Source organism: Cupressus sempervirens, chromosome 3 (genome assembly GCF_028749045.1).
Source record: "Cupressus sempervirens isolate cs-2001-9-10 chromosome 3, ASM2874904v1, whole genome shotgun sequence".
Taxonomy (NCBI): domain Eukaryota; kingdom Viridiplantae; phylum Streptophyta; class Pinopsida; order Cupressales; family Cupressaceae; genus Cupressus; species Cupressus sempervirens.
Genome location: NC_143120.1, coordinates 151210714 through 151225278, shown reverse-complemented (window position 1 = coordinate 151225278; position 14565 = coordinate 151210714). Strand labels below are relative to the sequence as shown.

The following is a 14565-nucleotide window of genomic DNA, read 5'->3' as shown; positions in this document are numbered from 1 at the left end:
TTTTGTGCTTTTAGATTGTACGAACAATCTTTGATTGTGTGTCTCGACACTTGATAGATATCACAAAATGCTTTACGTGGACATGTGCCTTTTGTGTGGCCCTCCTTTTCACAATCTGTGCACCATAGTTCCCTCCCTTCTCTTTTCTCTTCCTTCCTGCTAGCTCCTTCATTAACCTCATCATATTCTTCCTTAGGGCTTGGATGGTCTTGGATTCATCTATGCTCTATTCTAAGCTTTCACTCTTGCTTCCATGCCTCTTGACTTTGGAGGTTTTATTCTCACTCTATAGCTAGTGCACGGGTACAGGCATCCACAAAGGATGATGGTGGTACTATTTTCATCTTTTTTCTGAGAGATGGAGTCAACCCTTCATTAAACCACCATTTTTCAATCCATCAGCAGGCTTGTTTTCAAGCTTTCCTATCAATTCCTTTAGCCTCCTGCTATTTGCTCTGACAAATTCTTTCTTCCCTTGCCTTGTATTATAGATCTCTGTCACTATTTCATCGTCATCCCGAAGGAGTCTGAATTCGTCTTCAAAGGGTGTACAAAGATTATTCCATGTGTTTTTCTTGCCCGCCTCCAAGTCTGTATACCAATCAATAGCACTCACCTAGGATATTTATTTGGAAGCAGGGGCCTGAATTGGTTTAGTGCCTAGTTTTTTCCTTGGATTGTTACTCTACTCCAGTTTTCGTGTCGTTTTGTCGGCGAACTGTTGGAGCACTTGTTTTCTTCTACATTTTCTTTCCATTTTGGTTCTTTCTTCCTCACACGTACCAAGTTCCTTGTCAACAGTCGAGCGATTTGTCCAAGTAGGTCATACACTGCTGGTGGTACTGAAAGTTTGTCCCGTACCATGCTCTCCGGAACTGTTCTCTCATGGGCTTCCTTTTGCACATACTGGTCAATAGAAACTTCCCAGGCCGCCACCAGGTTACATGTCAACTTATATTATCTCGTTATTTCCTCCTCTTCTCCGTCACTATTTGTTACCTGTATACGTGGTAAGAACGGTCTTCCCATTACTCCATCCTGCCCAATTGGTGACCTCTAAGGTTTGGACTTAGGCAACGGCGCCAAAATGTAGAATGGATATTAACACAATTTACATAGAACAATAGATTCAATAGTACCAATAGAACATTCACTACTCGTACTAGGGATACCAGAATGGCGAGGAAATACTATTACTTTATTGATACCAAAACAACATCATCCATATACCAGAGTTCTCATATAATAGTCGGTTGGTTGGGAAAACCAATAGATGCATCCCCATGCTTCCTAACTACCCAACCCAACAAGGTTTAACTAATGCTAATTATAACATTACTTTATTACGAACTACAACTATGTGAGAGATTAATATAATAATGATTCATGGAAATCTTATATATATATCTGTGTGTGTGTGTGTGTGTCTATATATATATATATATATATATATATAGATATAAGGGGTTGTTGCCTTTGGAAAATACATACCAACACAAGCAGTGCAAATACATTGGCGGAAATTCCATAGTTTCTAACATAGGGAAATAGGGATGATTACCTATGAGAATCATTTGCTAGAGATTTATTTTCTCGAAGTCTCACTTAACACTATGCGTGATAATCTATGATATCTCTTATGAATGCTTATGCATAGAACTGATAACTATATCACTACTATTTCTAAAATGACAATTGGAAATATGCAAGGTAACTAAGTCTATGTTTGCAATACTTAAGATTATCTTAATAATATTTACAATCTGCTAATGATACTATATGGATTGGATAATGAATCACTGCTGTATCTTATAGGACTTTAGTAATCATGCAAATATTAGATATCCAATCTACGGACATATATGTAGTGCTATGCTTTCTTTGATAAGTTGATGTATCAGAAGAGGTATGAGCAAAACCCTTTATGAATTATGGTTTGGTCATTCACGATCAATTAAGTATTTCAGAATATTTGGAAGCAAGTGTTACATTAAGAGAGATGATGATATTGGTAAGTTCGATCCAAGAAGTGATGAAGGTATGTTTCTTGGCTATTCATAAAAAAGTAAGGCATATAGATGTTTTAATCACTAAACCATGACAATAGTTGAGTGCGCAATTGTAAAGATTGATGAAAAGTTTGGAACTAAGGAAAGGATTTTAGATTACAATTTTGATGAAGAAGCAGATAATTCTGGAATTGTTAGAAATAATATTGAATAGTGTCTTTTGGACACTTGAGCTGGTTGAAGACTTAGAGCAGTAAATTGACATAATGAGGCCTTTGTCATTGATGTTAATGGGGGAGATATTGAGATGTCCCTTTGTTGAAGGCTTTATAAAATCAGGACAACCATTGACATCTCTTCTGCTCTTTGTCTATGTTGAATGTTGAATTGTTGATTTCTCCTTACAAGTGGGGTCTGTAACTGTATCCAATATGTTTATTAGCATTCATTCTAAGCCTTTCATACCAATGCCACTACTGAGTTTCTTATTCAGTTTAAGGTTTCCCTTATAACAATATATTCTCAATGAGTATGTGTATTCTCTTATACCATATTCAAAACAATATCATAATTCTTTTGGTATTCAGATATTCTAACATTCCTTGACATGTGCTCTTAGAATGCTGTCGTGTTTGTGTAAGAGAAAAATTATTTTAGTTTAACTTCTTAAATCCCATCCCATTGTACATTCATCTTTGATACCCTTATGCAGTCCAGATGTATATGATTTAGTACTAGTATATCTCAATCCGCATTGTAGCAGAATCACGATACTGAAGTCTATATTCTTTCTATATTGACTGGTGTTTTATTACTGATAAGACTGGCCAAAATATTGATTGACTAGTAGTCATTGATTCCTTAACTGATTCACTTGTTTGATGCCTTTGCTCGTTATGATAAGTAGATGCATTTGTGGAAGGACGCACATGAAATTAATCATCCATATTTACCTGAAATTTATAATTATGGGCAGCCTTTAATTTGTATCAGTTCTGCTACGATAGATGTGTCACCTCTTTTTCCCTTAGCTGGAGGTTTCTATCTCTATTTGTGATTACATCCGCATGTCAAATGCTCAATCTTTACCAACGTGTGCAAGCAATTCTCACTATCTAGTCTCTATCGCTACTTTTGATTAGACAATTTATTTATAGCCACTATGTTGTGGTGTTGACGGGACTGTTGGGTCAATTATATACGTGTATGATAACTCTTCATTGATTGTATTAGGTTAATTCCTGACAATGACTGGGTGTTTCAATGATATTGCTATGATACTTCTATTAATACTGAGTTCATCATATGCTCCTGGCCATGACTCGGACCTGGTTATTCTTGCCACTGTTCGATACCATGCTTCTTATCTTATTTGCTAGTGTGTCACCGTCTTCTAACCTGATTATAATCTTTTCCTTCCCATGCTATGCTCAGTCAATGCTGTTGAGTCGTCTCCTTGAACTGGTGTCTGTTCTTCCAACGCCAAGCTGGAAAACTCCTTTCCCCTTGCGGTTGCTATATTCTCTTTTTTATTATTATTATTATTTTCTTCTGTACTTTGTCAGGGATCTGATCGTTGTATTCATGTCTTCTTTTCTAACTGATATATGGCTTTTGCTTTATTCATAGTTCGTGTATCTCCCTTTCCCCTTTTTTTTCTATACCCTTTTGTTATATATATTCTTCAATATATGTCTAATTGATGAGACACAACTCTTGAATATAAGTTCATAATTAAATTTAGTTATATTTAACATATGAATTATATTGTTAGATTATATTATTATAATATTAATAATAATAACTTTATTATGATTATTAACATATTTATTTTTAAATCATTTGTCTATTTATATTATATTATAGTAATATATTATAATATTCAGGACTTATATTATATTACTGATTTCCTTATTTAATATTATTTTATACTTATTAATTTATTATCATCTCAACGACAAGAAGTCATTTATAAGCTTTATTATATTGTTTATTAAATTTCAGTGTATGAAAGTAGGGGACATGACAGATATGTACATGAAAAATACCCTCTAGTTGAATGGGAGAGAATGCATAAGAAAAGTATCAATGGGAGAGATCTCTATTTTATTGGGGAGATTTAGAAAGATTCATGTAAGAAAGGAGGAATATCTCTATGGGGGAGATATGTATGGTAAGTTGTTTATTTTGAACAACTATTGCCGATCCTAAGAAGATGCAAAACAAAGCAGTGTTCTAGAGGTTTTCAGATTTGATTGATGAAGACGATTAGAAAAGATGAGAACAGCAGCAGCAACAGTAGAGTATTATTTGGTATTCTTGGAACTTAGATGTTTTTAGTCTATGTTGCCATCAATGCCAAAAGGGGAGATTGTTAGCATGAATTCTGATGAAATTTATTTGGAAGAGTATCCTAAGCATTGGAGAGTATTGACATGTTGCATTCATGACTGTGTTTGTCATTGATGTCAACATAGCAGTAAGTCTGTGAAGACTGACAGAGTAGCAGATAGAGATCTTAGTTGTATGGACAATGTCTTGATTGTCTGATGATGCGTGTTTATGGACATGTTTTTCACTGTGTCTTGGTGACGTGGTTCAATGCGCAACATGTAAGTCGAAGACGTACGGAAGTTGTACCTGATTTACAGAGAGCAGTACAAAGACAGAGTACCTGAGAAGTGGTTTATGATTATATTGCTCATATGGTTAAAATTTAATAAGGTTGATAATTGTGATATTAATAGGATAACTGATTCACCCTTCCCCCCTTTCAGTTATATTAGTGGACTATATATTCTAACAAAATATGCAATGACCCTTCTTTCACTGATGTTAGCAATAATGCTATATGATGTTGCGTCTAATATATCTACGTGACTGTGCAACAATGATTACTGTGCTATGTCTGATATTTCAATATGCTTATGCAATTAAGAATAGGCTGCAGTATTTGATATGTTTATATGTATATGCAATGATCAAATGATAATATTGCTTGTAGTGATATGATTCCATTTTGAGACGTGTAGATGAATTTTTACAGCAATGATAATAATACTGTTTCTGATCTGAACTTTCTATCCCTGCAACTAGGGTGCCTTCACTAAGTTGTATTTATTTGCTTGCAACCGGTTTCTACCTGTCGTTAGTAAATATTGTGTAGCCAATGGGTTGGTGTTATCGGTAATTGTTATGTAGCCAATAGGGTGATGTCGTCGGTAAATATTATGTAGTCGATGGCCCTTCGGGTAGGTTCTTCAGAAAGTATATATTCACCCTCCGAGATCATTGTAATCATCAGGAGAAGCATTATGTAATCTCTTTGACATATGCGAATAATAAAAGGAGTACTATTGTTCTTGTGCATTAATCTATTTACCCTATGCGGTAAACATTTGGCGCCGTTGCCCATGGACCTGGAACGAAGGCAGAGGAATGAAGACTAATGCCACATCAACTTAACAAAGATAGAAATAAGATAAAGGGAAAAGATGGACTACGCATTGCACAAGAAAATTTGTTTTTGGCACAACAGGCCGAGCATAGACAGAGGTTTCAGTAGATTGCCGATGGACAATGAAGCATTGAGGAATTGTTGGAGGGGACTCGGCAATGGGTGGAATTGGTGGAAGAAGCAAGGGAGGAATTTTTGAATCTGTATTTGCCAGGGGAAGAGAATCCAGATAGAAGGGAATTAACTCGCACGGCTCGGAGTGCCGAGGGAGCATGAGCGTGGAGTGAACTCTTCGTCTGTGATACACTTCCGGAATGGACAATTTCGCTTAACGAAGACCCTTCTTCAGCAAACAACGCAGCTGTTGGGAGAAGATGTTTGCCCAAAACAATGTTGGTGTCAGAGTGCAGAGCGTCAGTGTCGGAGTGCAGAGCATTGGTGTCGGAATACAAAGCGTTGGTGCCGGAGTGCAGAATGTCGGTCTCGGAGTGCAGAACAACGCCAGTGTCGTAGTGCCGAATAACGCCCATACACAAAATCAAGTAATAATGGCAGGACCAAAAGCGAAGTTGCCAAAGTTTGGTGGTGATGGAACGACCGATCCAATCAGACACTGTAAGACGTGTGAAACAATTTGGACGGCGAATGGCGTAACTGATACAGATGAATGGGTCCAACAATTTCGAGCAACCTTAAGAGGTGTAGCAATTGATTGGTTTGTTGATGCGGATCCCCAAAAATTAACTAATTGGGCGGGAGTTAAAAAGGAGAGTATCACCGAATTTCAATTACTGCGCGACAACAATGAGATTGTAGTAGAAATATACAACACAAAGCAAGGGAAAAATGAAACAGTTCGAGTATATGCCAGAAAATTAAAAGAATTAATAAACAAGATGGAAAGTAAGCTGACAGATGGGCTGCAAAAGAGATATGGTTCATTGAAGGACTACGCTTGAAGTTACGGAAGAAAATGAAGATTGTGCCGCCATCGTCATACATTGAAGCATACAATCGGGCAATGAACTTAGAAAGTGAGTAGAAAACAAAAAAGAAGAGTAGCTCATCCGATTCAGATGACAATGTGTCTTCGGAAGAAGAGAGCAATGACGACGAAAAGGGCCTCAAGAAGGTCCGAGCTTTCCAGAAGGATATGATCCGAATGATGAAGGAATTTAAGAACATGCAGAAAGAGACGAAGGGAGACGAGCTATGGTGCACAAAATGCAAGATAGAAGGTCACACAAAGGGATCCTGTCCAAAGAACCAGTTCTGTGAGATCTGCTAGATCATGCGACATTCCACAAAAGAATGCCCCTTTTATATGAAAACAAGAGGACCTCAACAAGTGCTCCTGATCCAGGAGGCTTCCGCGTCAAGAGGGAGCGGAAACACCAGCAATGAGGGTGCCACGTCGGAAGGGTACAAAAATAATAGACGAGGGCAAAACAACAACAATGCCAACAATAATAATGGGAGCCGCAGCTAAATTCAGTACGATGCGAACGACCGCCCGATGGTACAATGCCGAGCATGCAATTCATGGGGCCACTTTGCCTGAGACTGTACAACAACAAACACACCAAAGTTGTTACGCAGATGTTGTGGTCCTGGAGATCATGAAGATGCCAAGTGCTCGAAATCAGGAGTGAATTTGATGACCATTGGGATGGACGAAGAGGAGGTTCTGGCAATCACACGGAAGCAAGCAAAACTGTACCCCGACCCAACGGAGGAAAAGAAGAGATTAGAGGAAACACAGGCGGAAATTGAGAAGGTGACGCAGGCAGAGGAAGCACACTTGAAGGACACTACTGGTACCTCAGCAAGGAATTGCGTGGAACAGAACATTGTATGACAGATACTACAAATTGAAGTACCAGTCAAAATAAACGATCTGCTACTCACAATGCCCCAACTTTGATCGGCACTCACAGACATAGTCTCGATTGCTAAATTACTAGGAGAACACGGAAGGGAGAAGGAAAGTGGAGCGAGTACAATGGATAGAAGGGAGAAGGAAAGTGGAGCAACTGCAATAGACCCAATGCTGTTAGCCCTCACATCCGGACGACATTCAGCGGTCGTCGAGATGGGTATATTAGGAACGATCCTTTTAGACACAATTGTGGATGGAGGTTGAGGGGTAAACGTCCTACTAGAAGATACTTGGAAGAAGTTGGGACAACCGATGTGGCCACCTACATTCGAGTTGCTCACGGTAGACTAGCACGGGATCAAACCGTTGGGAATCCTGATGGCACAACTAGTGACTATTGGAACACAACCGTTCCTACTCGACTTCATCGTCATCCTGCTGAAAAGGAGAGGATATGACACCATTCTAGGCTGAGGATGGCTTGTACAAGCAAGGGTTAAGCATGACTGGAAGAAGAATTCACTATCAATGGAAAGCAAGGGATGACGATTCATTATTGATTAACACACACAAATGATGGGCAAAGAAGCCATATCATCTGATTCCGAAGAAGAGGATGAAGGAAAGAATCGATTGGAACTCAATGAGGAAGGATTCTTATGGTTGGAGGTTGGATCGATGGAGGATGATTTGGATTTGGTGAACGACCTTTTCCACTGGCAGATGGAGGATTACGAGACTTTTCGAGCTGTAATATGTTAAGGGTCAACGAAGGTGAGAAAGAAGAGGAAAATGAATGCCTGAAGGAATACAGAGAAGTGGAAGAAGGAAAGGCGGTTACGGCCGATTATTATTATTGATTATTATTCTACTTTTTTTTACTGATCTTTGGTATGGATTGACTTGAATGCTGTCTTGCTGTATCGATTATTAATAACCATGATTATTGATGGTTAAGACTAATCATCTATTAGTCAACTTCATTAAATCAATCTTGGAATTTCATGAGCCTTGGTCAATGTTTTGATAGTTGTCAATGCTTCAACTCGATATTTGTATTTGCATATATGATCTGCTTGTTTCATACTTGACATTGCCATGATTTTTGTGATTATCTTCATTGACTTATGGATTACTGTCGTCTTCTAATCATGGCCGATGATACTGAATCAGATGCTAGTCCCGCTTTGTCGAGTTGCTTGATCAATTCTCAATCAATGTTGTCATGTTCTTGCCTTAGTTGATTTGTGATACTTTCCATCCTTTATCATATCCTTATCATAGGTTGATGTTTATATGATCACATTGTTATCCTGGCTTTGGCTGAACCTTGACACAAGACATTATCTCTTGCAGGTGTTCTATATTTCAGACGATGTTTAGATAATTGAATTCAAATCTTTCTTACTGTTAATCAGATTCCTTATGCTATCATCCCATCACTGCTCGGAGCCTATGTTTGCCTTTTGTTATTCTTTCTTTACATTGCTGATTGGTATGGATGAAGTTAATCATTCATTGATCACCTTATTTTGATGGTGAGGTCAATGTTTATCATGTCAAGGCTCCTTTGTTGATTACTACTGACTAATATGCTAATGCTGAGTCCTTATATTTGCTTCTCTTTACTTATGCATACTGCAATGGTTGCACATGTTGATCGACTGATCTACATTATGGTGATATAGAGAGATCATCATTTCCTCATATGGTATTCATAATATAAATTGTCTTCTTGACGGCGATGCTTTTCTGAATTAGTGTGCTTATCAATGAAGGTTCTTACCTGGGATCAACCTCTATTTGCCATAAGATGATTAGGAAATTGTCTTATTTATAAGACTTAAATTGTTTCCTCAACTCGTATTCTTCTACTAATTATAGTTTGCTTCTAACTAATTCTGTTAACTCCTATTTGCTATTGGCGTCCGAGGAGTACTCCTTGTCCACAGAGTAACTTAATGCTCTTGTGGGATTGGTTCAAGAATTGGGACATTATATATATATATATATATATATATATATATATATATATATATATATATATATATTATATAGAGGTATTTGGAATGCATTTCAAACCTTTGATGTATTATGAGAGTTATTATTAAGGTTGTGTCATGAACTTCAATTATAAATTTGGGCTCCACCATAACATTTAAGCTCTGTATGTTTGATGTGGAGAATGCCTTATTGGTACTATTCTGCCATTTCTGCATTTTTCCTGATATGTTTTTATTTTAATAAGTTGAAGTTTGTTTTATTTTTGGACAAATGTACCGGTTTGCAGCAAATGCAAGAAGAATGCCTTAACTACCATTTGTTTATTATTTAATCAATGTTGAAAGGCATTTTAAGCAGTTTTTAACAAGATGTATTAAGATATCTACACCAGTTGTATGAGAGGTGATATTTTGGGTTACATATCTGGAATTTATATATGTTGTCATAGTTTTTCTATGTACTATGCTAGAATGTCACAAAGGTTTTGTTAATGCTAGCTTGGCTTTACAGTAATAATATGACCTAATGATGGTTAGTTTGTTTTTTAAGAAAAGTTATACCTAATGAACGGTTGGATAGATCTATGAAATTTTTTGTTGCTTGTACCATCTGACACTAACTATGAATTGTAGGCAAATCGTCCTCCTTTTTAATGGATGCTTCTCTTAAGAGGCTTTCTAACTTGCAAAAGCTTTCATCCATATCAGCTAAATCCCATGAAATGGTAAGAGAAATTTCTGATTAGTATTTGAGCATTTTCAATTAGATACATTGAGTTACCAAAATTAAATATTTTCATTGATATTAGTCATTTTGTTTTTTATTGTCAGAATTCTTCTATTATGATTTTCTTCTGATGCATTTTTCACAACCATGCCATTATATCGTAAGGGTAGCTATTTGATTTCCAACAATTTGCGAACATGATGTAATATTAAAAATACACTATGGTGGCATATGGTTTACTATTTTATAATCCAAGCAACTTTGGATATTATACTGATGAAGATGCAATAAACATAATTATTTGTTTTGATTGGGTAATCATGGCAATCCTTCTTCATGTGTGCTAAGGCCGATGTATTTCATTGTTTAATAAATTGGAGCAGCTTTTATATTTCAGTGGGGTTTAATAATTGTTGGCTATTGTGTTGTGCGATTAGTTTGCTGGAATAATACTTGCATTAATGATGTTGACGTTTCTACTTGGGGTGATTGAACCTTATGAGATGGGCACAATCATAAATTGTGGGAGCTTTTGAAGGATGCATATGATCATTCTCTACCATGGGCACTTGATCATATGGAATGATGAGTATGTATCACGGGCATTTGATTTTATGGAACATTAATTATTGCAGTCATTTGATTAAACAGTGGGAAGTGTGATATATGATTTATCATTAGTGATTTGGAGATGGAAGTTTTCTTCATGTGAACGTTATAATTAGGAGGAGAGATTTCTGAATGGTAATCTTTGGAGCCTCGGGTTTCATCATTGTCATTAACATGAGAATGGAGATTTAGTATATTTGCGTGAAGATTCTAAGCAGGCAGTTCATATCTCTCATTCACAGGATTTATTTGTTTGGCACATTAAATTATATAATTGTGCTGCTGCTGTTTGACTTCTGGGGGCTTCCATATGGGCCCATAGACAAGAACAGATATAGCCGATTGTATAAAGTGCTAAAGCTGCCTCACAGATGGGAGAATCATAAAAGCACTAGAGATGTCATTGGGAGTGAAGAGTGTGATTTTGGGAACAAAATAGGTGCATATACTCTGTTTAACCTGGCCTGACTGTAATTACTGAACTGGAAAAAACTGGATTGAGTTATTCTTCACATATGAATGACTTTCAATGTGTCATTGAGTTCAAGGAAAAACATTCACACTTGATTGTTTTTAATCTCTACAATTTGTTTCACTTTAATTCATATTGAGAACTGTTGTTAGTGTAATGATGATCTGATTGTTCCTACTTGTGAGCATTAAATGTCTGCAACTAATCAACACAATGAACCACAATTGCATTTAAATCTGAAATCAGCATGTGTGTAAACTGTTTGACAAATCAATGCAGTTAGGAGAAATTAGGACTTGTGTGAATTGAGTTGGGGATATTATAGAGAGGTGGAGTAAGAGATGTGGAAGAAGTATATAGTGAGAGAGAGGAAAGGAAGTGAATCAGGAAGAGAGGCATTAGGAAGGAGCTAGTCAAGGGGGAAGAAGGGAGAGAGCAAAAACAACAAAATGAGTGTGTGAGAGAGAGGTTGAAGGTTGGAGAGGGAGTAAGAGGATCAGGAGGATGAGTGAGCTTGAAAGGAGAGTGTATGCGAGGGAGGAAATGGGACTGTAAGGCGAGGAAATCATTGAAAGGGAGCATAGGAGTCAAAGGGATCGAGTGATTAGGGAGAGGGGGTGAAGAAGATGGGTGAGGGAACAAGTGGGAGGACATATGAGTAAGGGAATATGATTGAGTAGGAAGGGGTAGCGTAGGTGAGGGCATGGCAACATTAATCTTTCAACCAAAAATATAGTTTTTGGAAAATTCAAAAAAAATTTGCCAAAGAATATTGGATTTATATAAACATAGAAAATTGAAGAAAAACAGTTATAAACTCTCTTTTATTAATATCCAAGGGCATTTCCATTGCATAGAGCTTTTGAGAGCAAATAAAACAGAGTTAATAGATCTTTTCATGTTCATTTCATATTGCTTCTACATTGCACAAAACAGACAACATAAATAATAACTAGATGGTGACAAGTACAAAATGTTAGTTACAATATCATTTGTGACTTTTGGGCAAAGTCAACCTGTAAGCTAACTACAATATAGTTTGTGACTTCGTACAAAATCAACCTATAAACAAAGTACAAAGACCCCCCCCCCCCCCAAAAATCAAATGTAGCCATTTACATGCTCAAGGGTAGGAGGCTTTGATGATGGAGCTCCTAGGTGAGAGCTTGTCCTAATTTGTTCAATAATATAAGGATCCAAGCTGGCTTGTGCCATCATATCGAAATCATCTAGCCCAAGAAAATCATCATAATCAATATCTATTCATAATCAATATCCATTTAGACTCATGATCTATCTCTTCAAGGTTGATTTACTCATCTGCCTTAATAGTTCTTATTTTTATCCATGTATAATTTAGTCTTTGCCTTACAAGTGAAAAGCACATCAAATACTATTTCAGTTGACTAGAGGTATATTAGAAGTCTCACCATCAGTTTCTTAAGCTTCAAGGGGAGGCTATGGTGGACAAAAACGAAGTTATTCATCTTTCCTTGTGTTAGGCAGTTGCATTTCTTTGGATACATTTGTTAAAAAACACTCCAATTATTCTCACAAGTGAATGAGCTGCATGGCTAGGTCAAAATGCGTATGACCATCCAAGATTTTTGCATTCAACCAAAAAAATGTGACCACAGAGTTGGGAAACACATGATATGAAGATGTTATCATGTACAAATATTGTAAAACCTTAAACACATTTTATGATCATGTTGACAAGATAAAGAGGCTTTCAAAAGTTTCTAGTCTACTTGGTTGGAAGGCCTTTCTACTTTCCACAAAACCCTTAGAAGTGAGAAACGCTCTTGTCACAAAATCCCTAGAAGTGAGAAAAGCCCTTGCCTGCCTATATATTTGCAACTCTTACATAGCTTCATTTTGTTGTTCCTACTTGAGGAACATTTTGTCTGTGTACTTGAACAAGTCCCGTGTGATCTCAACATCAATATGTTTAAATTAAGGGTTGTAGAAAAATGATGGATGTGGAAAGTATCCTCCAACATGGATAAGGGAGTGCATATGCCAATCCCATCTCCTATCAGTTATTTCCCATAATGGTATATTCATATCCCTGTTATTTTCCATTCTACCCCTCATCACCTCCTTGGCCCCATCCATGGTCTCTTGCAAATTATCCCGTGGGGGATCCCCATCAAAACAAGTAATACATTTGTTTGACAATTAAAAAATCATTGTCATCAGACATATTGTGGTTGCTGAAGAAAATGAATTTCATTTGATATGACTTTATTAATGATAACTTTTAAAGATAACAAACGAGATTTAAAGGTTGAGGATAAAGATTATTAAGGAAGTGATAATCGTTGGTAGGGAAAAAGATACTTGGCATAAACAATGATTTGCATGTAAACAATTGGCACAACAATGATATAGGAAAAGTACAAGAGCGGCCACATGTTAATGCATCTCTTGTGACACTCAGCTACATAGAATAATATACTAAGTATTCTATCCTTTTTTAGACAAGGAAACCTCAAATGCTATATAAGGTAACCTTGAGGATTACATTGTGAACATGCAACTTTATGATGCGTATAGACTTAATGAAATGATGTGATTTTACTGGTTGTCATGAGGGGACTTGCACAATTGTTTTTTGACTTTATGAATTCTTTTATCTCAAAGTAGATGAAACTTGAACATGTAATGTAGCAATTTAACCAATGCCTTCTTCCTAAACTAAAACAAAAGATTGAAGGAAAGGGTCAGGGAATCGAGTCTATTGCTAATACCTAAGGACAATCATAACAATCTATAACGCTTAGATAGACTACTTTCTACTTAACCAAAGTGTAACAGCTAGATTTTCTACAACTACTTTCTTCATTTATCTAATCCAATTTTGAGTTTACATTATTCAATTACATAATCAGCTGAATCTAAAATTCTAAACTAACTGTTGAGATTAATCTAGACTATACTGAAGTTAAACTGAAACTAAATCTATTCTATTTACTGAATTTAAATCTAATCTAAATTTTGAGAATAAATCTAATCTAATACTGAAATTGAATCTAAATGCTGAAATTTAACCCTAATCTGAATTGTTGAAATGAGAAGTTACATCTAACATGCTAAAAAGAACTAAATTATATTTCTATGATAACATCTATTTCCAAGAAAAATTTTTCAGTTGAAAAATAAGGAAAACTAACTTAAAAGCAAAGATACGTACTGATTTACTTGAGAGACTTTTCCAATTAATTGACCAAGCTTTGACTTTGGCGAGAGGAGAAGCATTAACATAGGCTTAACCTCCCAACCGCGGACCTTTTTACTTATCCCCACAAGTTCTAAATTAATAGAACGGTCCTCCCTACCCTGAGGTCAGGCTTGGGACGTTCATTGATCTAATCATTGGAGTATTGAGGTGGGTTGAGGTCCCAAC

General features: G+C 36.5%; 1 protein-coding gene across 2 annotated transcripts in view; it reads left to right on the top strand.

Moving 5' to 3' along the window:
* Positions 1–14565, top strand: part of LOC149565205 (uncharacterized) — a 321656-nt gene that overhangs the window by 71854 nt on the left and 235237 nt on the right. For both annotated transcript variants that reach the window (XR_016362018.1, XM_089818752.1), the window contains exon 4: positions 9982–10073. Coding sequence is in view for 1 of the 2 variants with exons in the window: in XM_089818752.1 (XP_089674878.1) it covers positions 9982–10073 (92 nt within the window). In the remaining variant the exon portion in view is untranslated. The remainder of the gene's footprint in view (positions 1–9981; positions 10074–14565) is intronic.